The 17,958-nt window shown below is 47.2% G+C and overlaps 1 protein-coding gene across 5 annotated transcripts in view; it reads right to left on the minus strand.

The window, feature by feature from the left end:
* Positions 1 to 17,958, minus strand: part of PAX5 (paired box 5) — a 188,873-nt gene that overhangs the window by 153,101 nt on the left and 17,814 nt on the right. For all 5 annotated transcript variants that reach the window (XM_033123658.1, XM_033123660.1, XM_033123661.1 and 2 more), the window contains exons 3-5: positions 16,351 to 16,548; positions 8,927 to 8,991; positions 4,984 to 5,112 (exon numbers count right to left, since the gene is read on the minus strand). In XM_033123658.1, coding sequence (XP_032979549.1) covers positions 4,984 to 5,112; positions 8,927 to 8,991; positions 16,351 to 16,548 — 392 coding nt within the window. The remainder of the gene's footprint in view (positions 1 to 4,983; positions 5,113 to 8,926; positions 8,992 to 16,350; positions 16,549 to 17,958) is intronic.

Genomic DNA, 17,958 nt, shown 5'->3' on the forward strand with positions numbered 1-17,958 from the left:
TGCAGGGCAGGGCTGAGGTGGGGCTCCCAGCCTGTAAGAGGGAGGGGAGAGGGCAGTTGGTAAGAGAGAGCAAGAGAGAATACAAGAAGAAAGAGAGAGAGTGAGTGAGTATGAGAGCGAGAAAGAGGGAGAGAGAGAGGAGAGTAAATGTGAGAAAGAGAGTGAGAGCTAGACCGAGAGACAAAAACAGACACACAGGAACTCTCAATTAACAGGACATAAACAGAGGCAGATAACACTGGATAAGATGTACCCCCAAACAAAGGACATCAGAAGACAGAGGAAAGACAGACACCCCCAAAAAGAGGGATGGAGAGTCATGACAGGAGTCCCTGCTAAATGCCCCCCAAACCTCCCCATAAGGGTCTTGCTGGACTTGGTATCTCTTGGACAGGCCACCTCTGAGTTTTGGCTACCCTTCCGGTGCCTCTTCAGGCAGAGGGCAGACCAGGGACCAGAAGGCCGGAAATTCCACCTGCAATGGATCCTCCACTACCTAAAAAAAAGCTTCTGGTCTCCAAAGCCCACACTGGTGCTCGATTAGGCAGCTTTCTGGGCTAGTGAAAGGGATTCGCACTCGGCTGACCTCGGTGTGTTCGGGGCTTTTCAAACTCTGGGGGGGTAAGGGGAGGGGGAGGTCGAGGGGACCTGAATGGGGGCCCTGGAGACAGGCGGAAGGAGGCCCCACCAGAGATCAAAGGCCCAGGAAGGAACAGAGGGTCTGGGGCTGCCCTTTCACCCATAGCCGCTATTCACAAGCCTGCCTGCTCTGCCAAGTCCAGCCCCACCACCACCTCCTCTGGGCCTTCCGGGGAGGGAGGCGTCGCCTCAGGTTCTGTTCCCCTAGCCCAGCAGGATTCTGGAGACCAACCCCACAGCCTTCTCCCTAAAAGCTGTCAGGTCATCCCAAGTAAGACAAGAGGCTGCGAGCCACACCCGGGCAGCACCTTAATCTGACTCTTGCTGCCATCCACAAGCCTCCTGAGCGTCTCTGTGCTCTGGCCCTGTGCCAAGGGGCAGGGCTGGAGATAAAAATGCCCCGATGTGATGTGGCCCCAGACTAGGCAAGTCCACGTGAATGGCAGACTCAGAGTCAGGTGGCAGGAAGGAAAACCAAGTAGGCAGAACCACTTCCAGACACAGGACAGTTACTGAAGCACGTGCTACCCGGAGTGTAACAGCCCTCAAAAGTCACAGAGCCCAGACCAGAATGCCTTCTTTGGTTCTTCTACCTCTCCTTTGTCCAGCCACTGCTCATACCTCCCATGATGGGGAGCTCACTACCTTTCCAAGATAATGTTTCCATCCTTGGCCCAGACTGGCTCTTGCCTGAAAGCTGTTCCTTGCACTGAGCCATAGCTTCCTTTGACTTACCCCACCTCTGCCCTCAGAGGCCCCAAGGACCTTATCTGTTGCCTCAGCCACAGAACAATTCATCTGAGATTTGGATACAGTGGCCATATTCCCAAGGCTTGTCTTGGAGACAAACGTCCTAGGAAGAATCCTAGAATTTCTAGACTGAAAGGGCAATTGGCAATCCAGTGCTCTAACAGTGTTCTAACTTGTTTGTTTTTGCTACAGAAGTCTTTACTCAAACAGAGCTTTCTGTGGAAGCCCAAAATGTCAGACAAAAGCACTCCTGGTGAGACCCCCACACACTCCCTCCTCACTAATTGTGACCCTTCTGTCAGCATGGGACTGATCCAGTCCACCAAGGAACATTTATTGAGCATCTACTATGTGGCACACATGTGTATTCAAGCCATGTTATCCACTGCAGTAGCCACTAGCCACATGTGGCTATTGAGCACTTAAAATGTGACTAGTGCAACTGAGGAACTAAATTTCTAACTTTATTTGATTGTAATTAATTTAAATTTCATAACAGAAGTAGTGGAAAATATTTTTCTATCAATAAAGTGCCACTTCCTGTAAGGGGTATTCCCAGATCCGTTTGGTCTAATCGGCCCCTCTCTGCCTTCCTTCCCCCTCTAGTGTCATCCCTTATCACACATCACCTCACACTCTGCCCAGTGAAGGGACTTTGGGCTTGCCAGTCTTGCCCACCAGACTGCGAGTTCTGCAGGGCAGGCCCTTTGTGACTGGACGCTATTACCACCCACCCCTGCCCTGATGCCTGGGCAGGAGAGTGGCACCAGGAAATGCCCACAGGGCAAAACCCAAGTCCACATTGTAGACTCCTGTGAACTAGAGCTGAGCAAGTGACTGCCCCTTGCAGAGCCCCAGTCACCTCATCTGAGAAAGAGGGGTGCGGATCCCCAGTAGGCTTCCTCTTAGCCCTCTGCTGTCTCTCTTGCTCCATGGCCTTTCCCTCAGGCTGCTGAGGTCGCCTAAGAAAAATGGTGCCATGGTCTGCTGTCCCGATGGACCAGCCCTCCAGTGCATCCGGCAAGTCGCCTGTTTCCGCAGTGGCTGGTTTTCCCTTTCTCACCGCTCTCAGCAGCCACCTGCTGACCATGCCCTTTTGCTGGAAACTCTTCCTCACACTGTCCCCGGGACCTGTCCAGCCTCAGTCTACTCCACCTGCAAAGCATCTCTCTGTAGGGGCTGAGGAGCAGCGGGGGCCTCAGAGGCTCCCCAGCTCCTCCCAACCCCCCAGGGCACACCAGCTGTGTGGCTTTGCCAGTGTCAAGGAACTCCCTGGGACCTCGGTTTCCTCCCCGATAAAATGGGGGTGGCAATCTCCACCGCTTCAACTCTGCAAGAAGTCAATGCAAGGATCCAGGGAGATAGAGAGGGGTTTAGGGAAAGGTCAGCAGGAAGCATTAGGCAGTACTCCTTCCAGACAATTGGCCGATGTGAGCTAGACACCTCTGTGCCACGTCTCCCTGACCTGTCTGCCACCCATATACACTCTCCATGATGCTGGGCAGAGGGTAGGGGGGCTCTGGTTGCTGTTTGGGTCTCCCACTTTTCCCAATCCTATAAGCTTTCAAGATCATCAAATCATTGTCCCTTAGCCCCCAGACCACAGGCTGGGTCACCTCCCAAGTCTTTCTGAGGATCAGGGCTCAATCATAAATTTCAAAACTGGGAGGATCTCAAAAGTCACCCTGATGCTACATCTGATTCCTAACAGTGTTGTACAGCAGCCCAGTGAGTGGCCACCTAGGTTCTACTTACATATCTTTAGTGACAGGGCACTCAATACCTCCCAATGCAGCCCCTTTTAGCCCGAAGCCACTCTTATATTTACAGAGTTCTTTTTTATACCGAGCTGAAATCCCCTCTGCATCTGCCACACACTGGTCTTTGAGGCCACACAGCAAAGTCTCACTCCTCTTGCCTTCTATGTCAGCCCTGCAAATATTTGAAGGAAACAGTCCAGTCCTGTTCATTCTTCTCATCTTTGTGCAAAAAGACACCTAGAGCCTTGAGGTGTTTCTCCAGGTCCCTCTTCATCCAGATTACACCCATCTGGACACGTCCCAATTTGTCACTGTCCCCCTTAATGGTCAATACCCAAAATGGGCCACAGTCCTCAAGAATGTCTGACTGACACAGAGCAGTTTAGACTAACACCCCCCACATTCTGACCATTCTACACCTTTTAGAGCAGCTTGAGAGGCTAACCAGGGATTGTGGATCAGAGAAACAGTCTATACAGCACCCCACAAACACAGTAAAACAGTCCCCCCAAATCAGGACCTGTTTGGTGGTAAACATCAAACTAGATTTTTTTCCTCCAAAAATCTCTGCCTGGTCCCATCAGCCTCTGACAGAGCCATACGCAACCAGCCCCTCCACCATGATCAAACACAGCTGGGCCCCACCCTGGGCACATCTGCTTCGAGTCCAGGTGACAATAGGAGAAAAGATGACACCATCAACCCCATAAACCAACAGAGATGGTCGGCCCACCGCCTCCTGCAGTAACACAGCACAGCCACCCACTGAGTTAAAGACTTCTGGCACCTGCTCTGAGTGTCAGGAGCAGAGGAAAGCGGTGAGGCAGGTTTCCAAAGCTGTGAAGCATCCCTGTGGGCCCCCACAGCTCCAAACAGAGGCCAGCTCCTGTAATGCCTGGAACACGCAGACCATAGGCCAATCCACTGCTGGGCTGACTCAATTTTCTAGTTACAGATCTTAAGTACTTAGGCATGTGCTCACCAGAACATACATCCCTTCCAGGGAGCTGAGAAAGGGAATTGTGCCGAGGAACAGAATAATTGAATCAAGATTTCTGTCACGCTGCTCTCAGGCCCTAGACCACAGCCTTTTTTTTTTTTTTCCTTTCTTGACTAAGGTTTTACAGACTCCCAGGGGGTCGCTTCTCTTCTCAAACCCATTACTGTCAGCAGCGCTGGCAGCCCATCCAGGGGAAAGGAGAGCCAGGTTAAGGCGGACCAGCAAGCTCGGGAAGCCCAGCTGGCACCACTGAGGGGCTGAGACAAACCAATGGGAAGACTGTCATCTTTGTCATCCCCGGGAGGCTCCTGCATTCCTTCCTTCCAAGCCCCAGGGCAGAGATGATGATTATTAACTTCCTCAGGCCCCCATTGTCACCACCCCTGGAGGCCTTCTCCTGGGAGAGGTGTGCACAGCCCCTCAGAGAACCCGCCCCCCGACCCGTCCAGCCCATGCGTGGCCCTCTCACTGCAGGGCACCAGGTTCCTCCCTCTCCTCCAGGGCTCCCCAACCAAGGGGACGCCGGTGTTGTGCTCAGACCCTCCACACTCTGTGCTCCGGCATCATAGCTGCACACGCAAGGTCAAGGCCACAAAGCTCAAAGCACAGGCCCGCCTTTCTCCACGCAAGGAGTCAAGTCTAGCCGGCTCCCTGTCTGCCCCCTCCCCGAGTCCAGAGAAGGGCCTGGGCCTGGGCGGGGGCTGGGGGCAGACTGCGGTGCTCTGCGGTAAGGGGGTGCTCAGCGGGCATCTTTGATTCCAGTGCTGACTGAGCGCCCTGGAAGAAAGATCCCGTGGGGTCCATCCGGGACAGGAGTGCGCAGTCATCTCTTACCTTCATCTCTCTTGCGCTTGTTGGTGTCAGCGCTGGGGGAAGTGATGCCCAGGATGCCGCTGATAGAGTACGAGGAGCCAGCTGAGTCCGTGCTCACTGAGGACACCTGCGTCACGGAGCCCGTGGACACTGCACAGAGGGAGAGGGTGGTCAGGGCCCCGCAGGAGGGCTGTGCGCCCGGGCGGAGGGAGCGGAGGGCCGAAACCAAGGCACGCACCCTACACTAGGCTGGACCCAACTGCTGAGGGAGCAAAAGTGCAGGGATAGGGAGCAGGGTGTGTGCTGAGAACATGCGGCCACACCTGGCAGCTGAGGGCGTCCCTCAGGCCATTTGCCCAGGTTCCCTGCCGCTGGGGGGATGCTAGGGGAAGAATGGGCAGAGAGCACGACTGCAGGTGCAGAAAGGAGAACGGACGAGGGACAGTGTAAAAAGGGCGGTAACTCCAATCCCAGCTTGTCCGAGGAGGCAGGAAACAGGGGGATGGAGAGGAGAAAGAGGGGAGCTGGGGCCCACCACCAGCCAGTGCTAAAATAAAAGACCCAGACCTACTCATTAGGCAGGTTCACTACCTGCTTACACACTCACCCATCTACGCAAGACATAAATACCCGCACACGCACACACACAGCCAACAAAACTCCAATGGCAGGCTGTCCCCGCTGTTTACAGTTCCTCACTGTCTTTTCTCCTTCCAGTTTACCTGGATTTTAATATTAATTATATAATATCAATATAGGACTATATATAATGTGTAATCATATTGATATATGTAATAATGACAACTATCGTTTTTTGAGAACTTACTCTGTGACAAGCATTAAGGAATTATTTAATTCTGAGAACAATCTTATAAGCTAGGTCATGTTATTACCCCATTGGAAAGACAAAGGAACCAAGACTCAGAGAAAGAAAGTGACTTGCCCAAGGTCACACAGCTAATAAGAGGCAGAGTGGGAACTGAAGCCCAGAAACTAGTCTTCCCCCCCTATAGTAATCTGCTCCTCACTAATTAATAATGAAAACCAATAATATGCTTCACGTTAATGCAGTGCTTTTCATTTAATGATTGCAACCCCCAGAGTGCTGTTATTTATCCCATTTATCAAATGAAGAGACTGAGGCTTCACAAAGGTGAAGTGATTTGCTCAAAGTCATCTAACCAGTAAGCAATAGCCCTAGGACTCAGCCTCATGTCTACCGACTGAGAGTCTAGAATTTCCCTGCCCAGAAATGTGGGCAGACTTGTGACTAACGCCAGGTCTCTGAGGACCTAAGGATAAGAATGGGGGAGGGGAGGTTTTGTGCATGTTTCACATTAATTCCTGGCCTCAGAGTCCAAGGAAGAGCCCAGTTAGTCAGTCATCAGGGTCCTCTCAAGCTGTACAGCTGAATTTCCATTTCTGGGCTGTGAGAATTCTTTCTTGGTTCATTAAAACCTACAAACCAATCTCAGGCACATTTCCTTGGGCTATAACTAGCTGGAGGCAGGTGGAGCCGCCTTTGACTGGACCGTGTAGGAAATTACTAGAAATGGTGGTGGTTGTGTAAGAAGCTGTTTGCTGTTTGCTGCTTTCCTTGGAGCACATCCAGCTCTTTTGCTCCTCCAGACCTAGAGGGAACAGTGCCTTTCTTCTCATATTTGAGTTTGATTTTAGATCTTCCTTATGAGACCCAGAAGTAGAAATCGTTAACTTCTCTTTTCCTTCACCAGAAGACGCTCCTCAAAATAGATTTATGCAAATCTCACAACCTTTTCTGTATTAAGGTGCAAAGAACAGAGGAAGAAGGAAGATCACAAGTTATTTGGTACTTTATAGCCACATATAACCAAGGCTCAGCATGTTGCTGACAGAGATGATGAGATTTGTTCCAGTATTTTGTGATTTCACTAGATTCAAAAGACTCAGGTTCCAGTTCCGGCTCTACCACTTACTGGCAATGTGACCTTGGGCTAGTAATTTAATCTCTCTAAGCCTCCCTTTCCTCACTCCTCATTAAGTTTGTAAACTGTAAGGGGCTGTACACATATAAGATATAGTTTTTATAAAAATTTTGGACACAAAACAAAGCATTCTGCTGATCTTTACATAGGATTATTCCTCTAACCCCGCTGAAAGACTATTATCAGTTACTCTCAGTTTGATATTCATTGCTAAGTGACCTGAAATAGTTAAAAAGCTGCAGGTGAAATCTCAGCCACAAACATTTCCCCAGGAGCCTTTCTCAACCCCCTTTGCCCCAGCTCAACAGAGCTGGTGGTTCCCTCACTTCAGTTCCCACAACACCCTGGACTTTCTTCTTGAGCTTTATCACAATGTTTTGCAAACGTCTTTTTGTTACATTTCCCCATTAGACTGAGAAGCCCTTGAGAATGGGGATTTTGTCCTGCCTCCTAATTAAAATATTAGTTTCCAATGCCAAGGTCTGCATATGTAGCAGAGGCTTAGCAAAAACTTTATGAATGGATTACTAAATGAAGAATGATTTTATGGCAGGAAGGAATTCTGTCTTACCTTCATCCAAACAGGCAGCCATGGAGGATCAGAGACCTCAGAGAGCACCTTGTTTGGTCCACAAATGGGGAAACTGAGGCTCCAAGAGGCGAAAGGACTTACACAGTTTACTGGGTGCATTCATGACAGAGCGGGAACTATAAGCCAGATCTCTGCCTGTACCCCTTCACCACGAGGAGTTCAAATTTCCATTTAAAGGAGTGACAAAGGTGTGGAAATAGTGTAGAATCTGAGGCATGATAAAGTGGAATTCACAGGGACTCTGGCAACCAGAATTGGCAGAGGCTTGTTGAACAGTTGCCCACTTTCTTATAGTGGAATAACCTCCCACAGCTAACCAGAGGGGTTTCCTTTGTCCCAAGTGGAGAAATATGCCTTAAATAGACACGTGTCATTTTCATCTCACAATCTTTGCTGAGAAGGGAAGGCAAGGGAAACGTCTGAACTCTTGAGAACAGTTAACCCTTAACAGCAAAGGTTTGAGCTGCACAGGCCCACTTATACACAGCTTTTTTTCAATAAATATACAGACAGCCCTCTCTATCCCCTGGTTTCACATCCACAGATTTAACCAGCCGTGATCAAAAGCAGTATTTTTGATCGGAGGTTGGGAGTCTGAGGGTGCTGAAGGCCGGTGGTATGCATTGTTCTGCATAGTTTTAGATAAGGGACTTGAGCATCCTCAGATTTTGGTATCTGTGGCGGGGTGCTGGAGCCAATCCCCTGTGGATACTAAGAGACGCTGAAGTTTTGGGGGAGTCAAAAGTTATACTCAGATTTTCAACTGTGGGGGCAGGGGTCACCACCCTTAACCCCAACATTGTTCAAGGGTCAACTACTAGGAAACATGACTCGCATTTTTATAAGTCATGATCACTCTCAGACTTCACCCGTGAGTGTCAGAAACTCCACTAGCAGCCCTTGACTGTTCACGGAGCACATGAGTTCGAAGCAAGAGAGAGAGAGAGAAAGTTTGGGAAGTTTTGCCACATCTTCACTCAAGACTGCAAGTGCACAAAGAATTGTAGAAGAGCTGGTTGATAGAAGGAAAAAAAACACATTCAAAACTACTTACTGACTAATGATGCAGAAAATGTTATGAATAAGTACCCCTTTCTTGATTTATTACTTTAATTATCTGACATTCTATAGACCCCCATTAGTGGATTTTTTTTTTTTTGGCTTAGATTTCAATTTTCTGTCTCATGCTGAAAGCTATTTATCATAATAATCAGTAAAATTCAAAACCTTTTAGCAGTATTTATAAAATTCATTTACCGGGTTCAGCCCTTGGAGAATGACAAAGAAGGCGCATTAGTACGTGTGCCGAAGTGTTTTATGCAGAATTATCTGTCCATAAGAATGATTAAAAGTTCTTTAGAATATTTGGAGCCCATTAGATTTTTTAAAAATTTTTTAAAGTTCTTACCTATGCTGTGACTGGTAGCTGGGACCGGCTGGTTGGGTGGCTGTTGTACTTTTGTCCGGATGATCCTGTGGACAGTGGGAAGAAAAGAAATAGCTATTTACCATGATGGAAAAGAGTTCTCAACTAAGTATGCACGGACAATCAGCAAACCCCTATCCAGCTGGATCACAGGTCAAGCTGGGGCAGAGGGAAGGGGAGATTATGAACCCAGGGTGGGAGTTAGGGGGTTGGAAAAGTGATAGTCCCAACTCAGCCGCTACCTCCCTGGGTGTCTTTGGGTAACTTGCACCCCTCTCTGAGCCTCAAGTGCCTCTTCTGTAGAAAAGGATGATGTGTTAATGGTATAAAGGTTTTCCTTTCCTGGGAGCAGCTCCAGCTCCATAAACGTGCTGAGTGACCTCAGCTCCCCACCCCCCACCGTCCCCCATCTGCGACATGAAAGGACTGGCCCAAGTGACCTCGCTGTCCCCTAGCAGCCCTCACACTCTGGTTTCTCTGCCTTAGAGAGCCACAGGAGGAGTAACATCCCTGCCCCACGGAAATCATCAAGGAAGGGGATGTATGAGTTGCTCTGAAACTAGAAAGGGTTAAAGTGCTGCCAGGAAAGGCTTGACTTGGTTTTGCTAAGAGGAAGTCCTCAAAAACCTCAAGGTAAAGCTTCACAGGTCTGGGAGCCAGGGGCGACCTGGCCTGTCTTTCCAGAGACCTTGCTCCAGTTCTAACAGGAATCTGACTGTGACCCTGGACAAGTCCATTCCATTGTGGGCCTCCACACAAGAAGGCAGTTAGAACAGAGCCCTCTTTGCTTACTTTAAGTGAATCCTTTTCACACACAATGTCTCATGGAAAAGCCCAGTGTATAAAACAGATAATAGTGGTTATATCTTCACTTTACCACCTGGCAGCTCTGATGGTACCTTCTGCAGAACCTTGGGCTCTGGGAAGCTTACTTTGCAAATTTCCAGCTGGGACAATGCATGGGGACTCCACGAGACCCTAACCCTGGTATGTCAACCAAGGCTGGGCCAGAAGTCCTTTTGGGGTCTTCAAGAAACTTCCTTCCCTGGCATTTGGGAGAAGGGTGGGTGGTAATAAAATGTTCAGCTTCTTTGGAAAAGTTCTATTCAGCCTCCAACTATTATCCTTGAAAAGATCACTTATTAGAGTTTTTCCTAATCATAGAAGTACTCTGTGCTCATTGTAGACTATTTTGACAACTTTAAAGAAGACATCTAAAACCACATTTCAGTGTACAGTTGACCCTTGAACAACACGGTTTTGAACTGCATGTGTCCACTTATTATACATGGATTTTTTCAATAAATATACAATCAACCCTCGGTATCCCTGTGTTTCACAATTACAGATTCAACCAACTGCAGATGGAAAACAGTATTTTCACACCGAGCTTGGGAATCCTTGGATGTAGAGAGCCAACTATATGCATTGATCTGCACCATTTTATATAAGAGACTTGAGCATTCAGGATTTTGGCATCCATGGGGAGTCCCGGAACAGATCTCCCATGGATACAAAGGGATGACTACAGTTAAGTTTTGGGGGAGTCAAAAGTTATATGCGGATTTTCGAGTGCTCAGGGGTGGGCACCAATAACCCCTGCATTGTTCAAGGGTCAACTGTATTTCCTTTATGCTAGCATTCCTGTACATATTTGGAAATACCCTTTTTTTTTTAAACAAAATCAGGATTAAACCACGTGTACAGTTTTGTATCCTTCTCTTTTCACTCAACATTATAGGAAAAGCGTTTTCACATGCCAGACCTTTTTTTCTGGAAGTTCGTTTCAAGCTGTACTGGGTCTCCAGCTTGTGCAAGTGGAGAGGAAGGACAGGGCAGCAGGTGACTCCCCTTCACCTCGTCAGGCTGTGGCCCTCTGTGATCTCACGGCTCAGCACTGGGCACCGAGGGCACTCAGCATCCTCAGCTGATAGCCTGGACTGGGCGTTTCTGTTCACACCACAGCCCAACAAGCACAGACCCTCCGGAGCCCAGGCCACGTGAGCCCCCACATCCTTTGTCCTTTTCTGACAAGTCAGCGGGAGTATTGCCTCAAATACATTCAGAGTGTTTGTTTGTTTGTTTGTTTGTTTGCTTGCTTGCTTGTTTTCTCCAACATTCAAACCACTTATTTTCACTAAGCAAACATGAAGCGTATTGACAAAGACCTGGGAGTGAGGTAGTCTTTTGGACCACCTGGATTAAAGCTAGTATCTGATCTAACCTTTGTATTTTTGTCTATGTCACCTCCTGTGTGTGTGTGTGTGTGTGTGTGTGCGCGCGCGTCTGTGTGTCTACAGAGATACAGCTATGTGAATATATGGATGTACCAGATATAAATATAATTTATCTATATTACGGTTTATATACATCCAAATATATGATAAAATATATCGTAACTATTTTCCATTGAAGTCCAGCATAAAGTCCTAATTTTTCAAAGTATTATCTAGCCATTTTATTTAGTCCATAAGCAAAGCGAATTATAGTTTCCTTATTTTTCATTTAAATATTTATAAATCATTGGCAAGCATTTATCAATTATTATAAATCATGAAGAGGCAGCTGCAGCATAGTGATTAGACAGGCTCCAGGACCAGACGGCTTAGAGTCTGAATCCCAGTCTTGCCATTTGCCAGCTGCATGATTTGGGGTAAATTACTTAACCTCTCTGTGCCTCAGTTTCTTCATCGGCAAAATGGGAGTAAGATTCATTCCTACTTCATAAGGTTATTACGATGATTAAATTAAGTACTTCAAGCCATGGCTGCTGTGAAATAAGTGCTCACTAAATGTGAGCTGTTGCTATTGTTAGTGGAATCTTCATGAAGATTAATGACCAGCTTCAATCTTAAAAGGTTCATATTTTCTACAAATGTCTTAAAAACACATGGGATCCCCTTGGGAGCTGGGGAGGGGAAAATAGCCATCCCCAGACCCAATTTTAAGGCTGCAATGGGACTGTCTTCTATAGGTGAGACCCGAATTAGAGGGAACTGTCCAAAACTTTCCCCGGGGATAGAGATTTTGCCCATCTGCTTGCAGCAGCTGCCAAGAAAAGAACAAAGAGCATCATCTTCCACTGAGAAGAAATAACAGTGGGAAGAACAAGACTAACTGAATTATAGCAATTCTAGAAAATTTAAAAAATAACAAGCAAAGTCAAGACTCATCACAATAAGACTCACACTCAGGACCTTTTCTAAGTAAGAGGCAGTCGGAGCTAATTGGCAGTTCACACTGTAACATACAGCTTTTACTTTGCTGAGCGTGAGCATGACCCTGGGTGCCATATAAACATCCTAGATGGTCCAACAGAGAAGGGAGCTCAGCAATCAACCAGTTCCCGTGAGTGATGAAACTGAAACCCAGCATGCTCAAGTGACTTGCTCAGTGTCACACAGTAAGTCAGAGCCCATGCCTGGGCACTTTTCTTTGAGCCACATTCAAAGGAAGTGGTCCCTCTGATAAACACTTGCTGTATGAGGCATAAAGCCTATTTGGATTCAAAATCAATTTAAAATCTGAGGATTAAAAGCCCACGGAACTTCAGTTATTACAGGTATTTGTAAGAATACTATTTCAATATCACCCCCACTCTTTTGAAAGACTAGGTCTTTCTTCTCACCACCACCACCACCACCACCACCACCACCACCACACACACACACACACAAATTACATTGAAAGAGAAAACCATGATGCCTTCAAAAAGGAAATGGGGAGATAGGGCTGAAGAAGTATCCATGTCTGCTGCACTGATCTAAATGCCGTTAGTTCAGTAAAAATCTTGGGCCATCAGCTGTGCTAAGAGTCCAAAAACCAAGGGTGCAACTGGGTCAAGCTGGGAGAGGACCCACAGGTGACATTCAGGCCTGTGACTGATGTGGAAAAGAAAGAGGGAGTGGGTAAACAGTCTCAGAAGCCTTGTTGCCAAATTTAGGATTAAGGGCTGACTTTATAAACTGTCATCCGCAGGCCACATCCATCACTGGGCAAGTTTTGTTTGGCCTGCACAGTATATTTCTTTGTATTTGAATTAGTTGCCAATATTTGTTAATTGGGAGCTCTTACATGAATACACGGATTTCTAGCTTCCCTTGAAAAATCAGAACACCTGGTAATTCTGGACTCTCATTCTCACACAGCAACAACCAGTTGGTGCTAATGGAGCTGCCCCTCTAAACTGGGAATGCCACTCAAAGTTCCCCACCACTTGGCCCCTGGTTTAGAGCCGTGGGACTGGAATAAAAGAAGGGGTGAACAGTGGAGATGACCCTGTGGCCACCAGAATAGCTACAAGTCCAGCCACCACTACCTCCCTAGCCTGTTTGAAGTAGGGGAACAGTGAGAAGTTGCCTCCAAGGGAAGCAGGGGCTGGGAAAAGGCGCTATGGACCCTCGTACACAATGACATTTGCAAGACAGTTATTTAGAAGCTGCATCTGTTTGAATTCAGTGGGAGCTTTGCCTTCATGTAGAAAACAAAACTATGCTGGGATGGCTCAGGCTTTCTAGGGGTGGGGACAGAATGCAGCAACATGAGATAGTCCCACACTTAGTTTATTTGCATTGCAGCGTTGGTTGTTAAAGACACCAAGGAGCTCTCATTGAAGAATGTGGTTATGAGCCAGAGAATGCTCCCGGAGAGGAGCCCCTACTGGGGAGCACAAGAGATGGCCATGGATCGCAGAGGAAGCCTGCACACAGGCAGCAAAACGTGCAGGCTGCGAGGCTCAGAAATGAAGTAGAAATGCCGATTGTACTCCTTGCCTCTCTGCTCACAGGTCCTCACTTCTGTCACTGGCAGAGTCCTGCAGGGCAGTGGTAGAAAGAGACCAACCCTCCTTTTACCATCAGGGGACCCAGGCGCTTTACTCCCTTCTCTATCACAAAATCATCGCTCCTCCACACTCCACATTTGGGTCTTCATTTCTATACCTGTCATAGGCTAGACTTAGGCCTTGAGGGCTGTCGGAGACCACAGATGTGAAAGCACCTGAGAGGCACAGCCAGCCAGTCACTGTTACGGACGAGGATGTCCAGGAGGCCCCTGAGGCTAGCCATGGCCCCAGCAACCAGCAATCAGAGCCCCTCTCTCCCACCCCCGCAGTCTCCGCATAGCACAGCTCCAGGGACAAAGCATCCATGGAGCGACAATTTCCCTAGACACTCCTAAGTACCCCCTTCATAGCTTTTTCCACCTCTGTAATTACTGTGTTCTATTTACTTCGTATGTTTCCTTCAAATAACTTACTTTTTCACTTAAATAGGCAACATTAGTTCTTTACTATAAACGGGGGGGAGTTCATGACGTTCACACTCCCTGGTTTGATGTGCTCGTTATTTTTAAAATACATTCAAACAAATTCATCATGAAACAATTTCTATCCTCGTGTTTCAGAGGATGTAAGCTGGAGATCTGCAAATAAGTTATGCTTGTCCTGTAAGGCATTTTTTTCATTGAAATTAGTTGCCACCATTTAAAAATATAGAGATTTCGTATATACAAGTACACATATATACACGCACACACAAGCCCTAGTTTCTGGCTTCTCTGTAAGCTGGAAAAAAGCTGGCAAACACTGGGCAGCACTCAGCTGGAGCTGAGAAGCCACTGCCCCTTCCAGAGGGCACGTACTATCTAGTTTGCCACAGACCCAACCTTTCCCTATCACCTTATGCCTGCCCTGCTTCTCTTGCTGCATTTTCTGCTGGCCCCACATAGGCATTAGAGATTGGGACCCCCACAGGCAACCTAAAGTTATCTTTTGAATCACCAATTTCATGTATACACTACATGGGCAAATCTGTGCGCCCCCAAAGCCTGACCACGGGTTTGGCAGAAGTTCCTCTGCAGAGCAGGCTGACTGCTCCTTCATTGCTTTAGGTAGTGTATGCCTCACTCCACGTTAGGGCTTTCAGGGACCGGGAAAAAAAGATCATGTTGCTTTGTGTCATAGAAATCCTGCAACAAGCCAAAAGCAGGGGACTCACAAGGCACATCGGGCTCGCTCATAATCCAGAAAAAGAACAGGAGTTACTCCTCCCAAGCTCATCACAATAGTTGTCATTTTGTGCCTAATTCAGGCTGTCCAGACTTCTAAGTACATGCCAGAGTCCCAGCCTGGACAAGGAGTCCCCCTAGAATAGAGACTAAGAGACTGTGTGCCTGGTTCCCCTCTCTCTTCTCAGCACCTCGTGTGATGCCAGAGCCAAAGTAAAGGTTTACTGAAAAAAGAAAATCAGGCTAATAGTTTATGAAATAGCAGTACTCAAAACGTCTACACATACTCATTCACACAGTGATTCTGTGCATTTGCGTCATTACAGAAGGAATGACTCTCAGGACCAGAGGAGATCTCAGAGACATTCTAGTACAACCGCTCTTTCTGGTTGGGATGAGGGGTCCCCTAGGCCAGGCAGGCTCTACACTGACAAAGATAAAGCATGACCTTGAAGAAATGAGAACTGCTCAAGTTGTCCGTTGTCTGCTGGTTTCTCTTTTCTTTGTGGAGTTTACAGAATGGCCATTCTGTTCATCTCACCATTTCATCCCTGACTCTGTGGGTTTAAGTGGAGTTGAGACTGCACCATCTATAAAAAAACTTTCTTTCAGGAATTTATTTGTAAAGCTCTGAGAGCTCTGTTACCTATGTCCTGGATCACACTAGAGAGGAGAAGGAGCCATTGTGGCTCCTAGTAAGACCCCCAAGCCTGGCAGTCATGGTATTTCTGGGGTTCTTTCTGTCCATGGGTGAGATATGGGGCAACTGGGGAGAGGGCAACTCCCTAACTCCACACCTTCTTAGCATCCCAGACATCGTTCTTGGAGATCACAGACCCACATTGGAACTGCCAGGGCCCTGGGCTCAGAGAAAGGAAGAGCTCTGTCAAGGTGACACTTTGAGTTTATGGCAGAGCTGGGACAAGGAGCTAAAACTCCCAACTCCAAGTCAGAGCTCTGTTCCCTACACTCAGTGGCTCACCCTCTGCCCTGACTAGACGCAGGGATTTTCTTCCTGGGAAGCTCTGAGACGGGCCGATGCTAAGACTTTGAGGCTAGGCTTGCAAGGAAGTGACATTTGTGGAGGCCTATTCAGGACAATTCACTGTTAAGATCTCCATACACAGAGTTCGTGGTAAAAGGGAGTGATGGAAACCACTCTGGACTCAGAAGACTCTCATGGCCTCCTCTGCCTGGGCATCGAACTCCCGCCCACTTTGGAGGGATGAGAAGGGCAATAAAAAGACCCATCTGGCCCCATGAGCAGCCCTCGTGTCCAATGACCCCTAAGGGACCTTGGTGAAAGGAGAGACCAGATCTTCAGGGAAGGCACACACAGAGCCTCCAGGATGCCCCACTCTGCCCAGATCCCTACACCCCTACAGGCAGCAGCCTCTTACCTGTTGATGGAACTGACACTGGGCACTGTGTCATTGTCACACACTCGTTCTGCCAGCAGCCGGTCCCTGATCTCCCAGGCAAACATAGTGGGATTTTGGCGTTTATATTCGGCGATTTTTTCTACCACTTTGGGTGTGGCAACCTTTGGTTTGGATCCTCCAATTACCCCAGGCTTGATGCTCCCCGTCTCATAATACCTAGGACCAAAGAGAAAGGAGCTTAGCCCTGAGGAACCAGCAAAATGGATGTTGGTAACAATATGACAGGCTACTCTATCCTGGAAATATCCAGATCTGCACTGTCCAGTACAGTAGCTACTAGCCATCTGTGGCTTTTACATTTTTGAAATGTGGCTCGTTTGAACTGGTACATGCTGTAAACAAAAAACACACACCACGTTTTCAAAACTTAGTACAAAAAAAGAATATAAAATGTCTCATTACTAGTTTTTACTTTGGTTATATGTTGAAATGATAATTTTCTTAGCTAGTTGGTTAAATGTGATATATAATTTAAATTAATTGTACCTGTTTCTTTTCCTTTTTTCATGTGATACTAGAAAATTTTAAATTTCATATGCAGTTCACATTATACTTCATTTGGACCGCACTGGTCAGGAGGCTATGCATTCACTCATGCATTCATATTTATCGACCATTTTACAGGTGACGGAACACTTTCAAGTCAGTTTTCCCATTTTGAATCAGTGAATGAATAAGTAAATGGCTCTCCACCTACAAGAATAAAACGGAGATCCATAGAGGTTCAACAGCTTGTCCAGAGTCACACAAAGCACACTGGCCAAACCAGAACTGTGGCACCGCCTCCTGAGCTATCATTTCTCCAGAAAGTTGGCTGGTACCTTTAACTTGCCAGCTCTTTCATCCTCTAGCAGATTCATCTACCGTCTGTAAAACCGTCCCCTAGAATGGAGCTTATTTTTCCATAAGAAAAAAGCAATAACCGTGGTATAAAATTAAAGGGAATGTTGGATTCCAGAATTAAGTGGAAATATATGTCATGGATAAGTCACAACCCAAGCGATCAAAAAAACCAACCGCAAGTCGCAGCAGCTCTTCCAGGGACCTCCCCTGAGGTAAATCGCTGTTTCTAAGGACATTTTCATGCTATCAGCTCTTCCTCGTTAAAGCAAATAGGATGTCAGGGTTTTACAGTAACACCGAGACCAGGGAGATGAGTGCCATGAAAGATCATTTCAGGGGGAAGAAAACGACTTGATTCCTTTCCGGAGTCTGAGTCTTGACTGGATGTCTCTCTCCATATTTACAGAGAAATTCTTGACTTCCTCTTGCAAAGGAGATTATCTTGCAGTTGAAATGTCTTTTGAACCAGAAGGACATTTTAGAACTAACTGGTAATTTTCCAGCCTAACAAGAGTTTATAATTGATAAGGGAAAGAAGTGATCCTCTCATGAGTTGGGTGGGAAAGCTTACCCAGAATGATGACTGCTTACATTGTAAGAGATGCTGAAATTCTCAGCCTGAGTAAGTCTGAGAAGGGCCAACTTAGTGACTATTCTAGAAATGGGTGAATAATTTGGGAGCGATAATGTGGAAGTAGAAATTCTATTTTTCATTGAAAAGAG

This window comes from Rhinolophus ferrumequinum, chromosome 12 (genome assembly GCF_004115265.2).
Source record: "Rhinolophus ferrumequinum isolate MPI-CBG mRhiFer1 chromosome 12, mRhiFer1_v1.p, whole genome shotgun sequence".
In the NCBI taxonomy this organism is placed as follows: Eukaryota; Metazoa; Chordata; class Mammalia; order Chiroptera; family Rhinolophidae; genus Rhinolophus; species Rhinolophus ferrumequinum.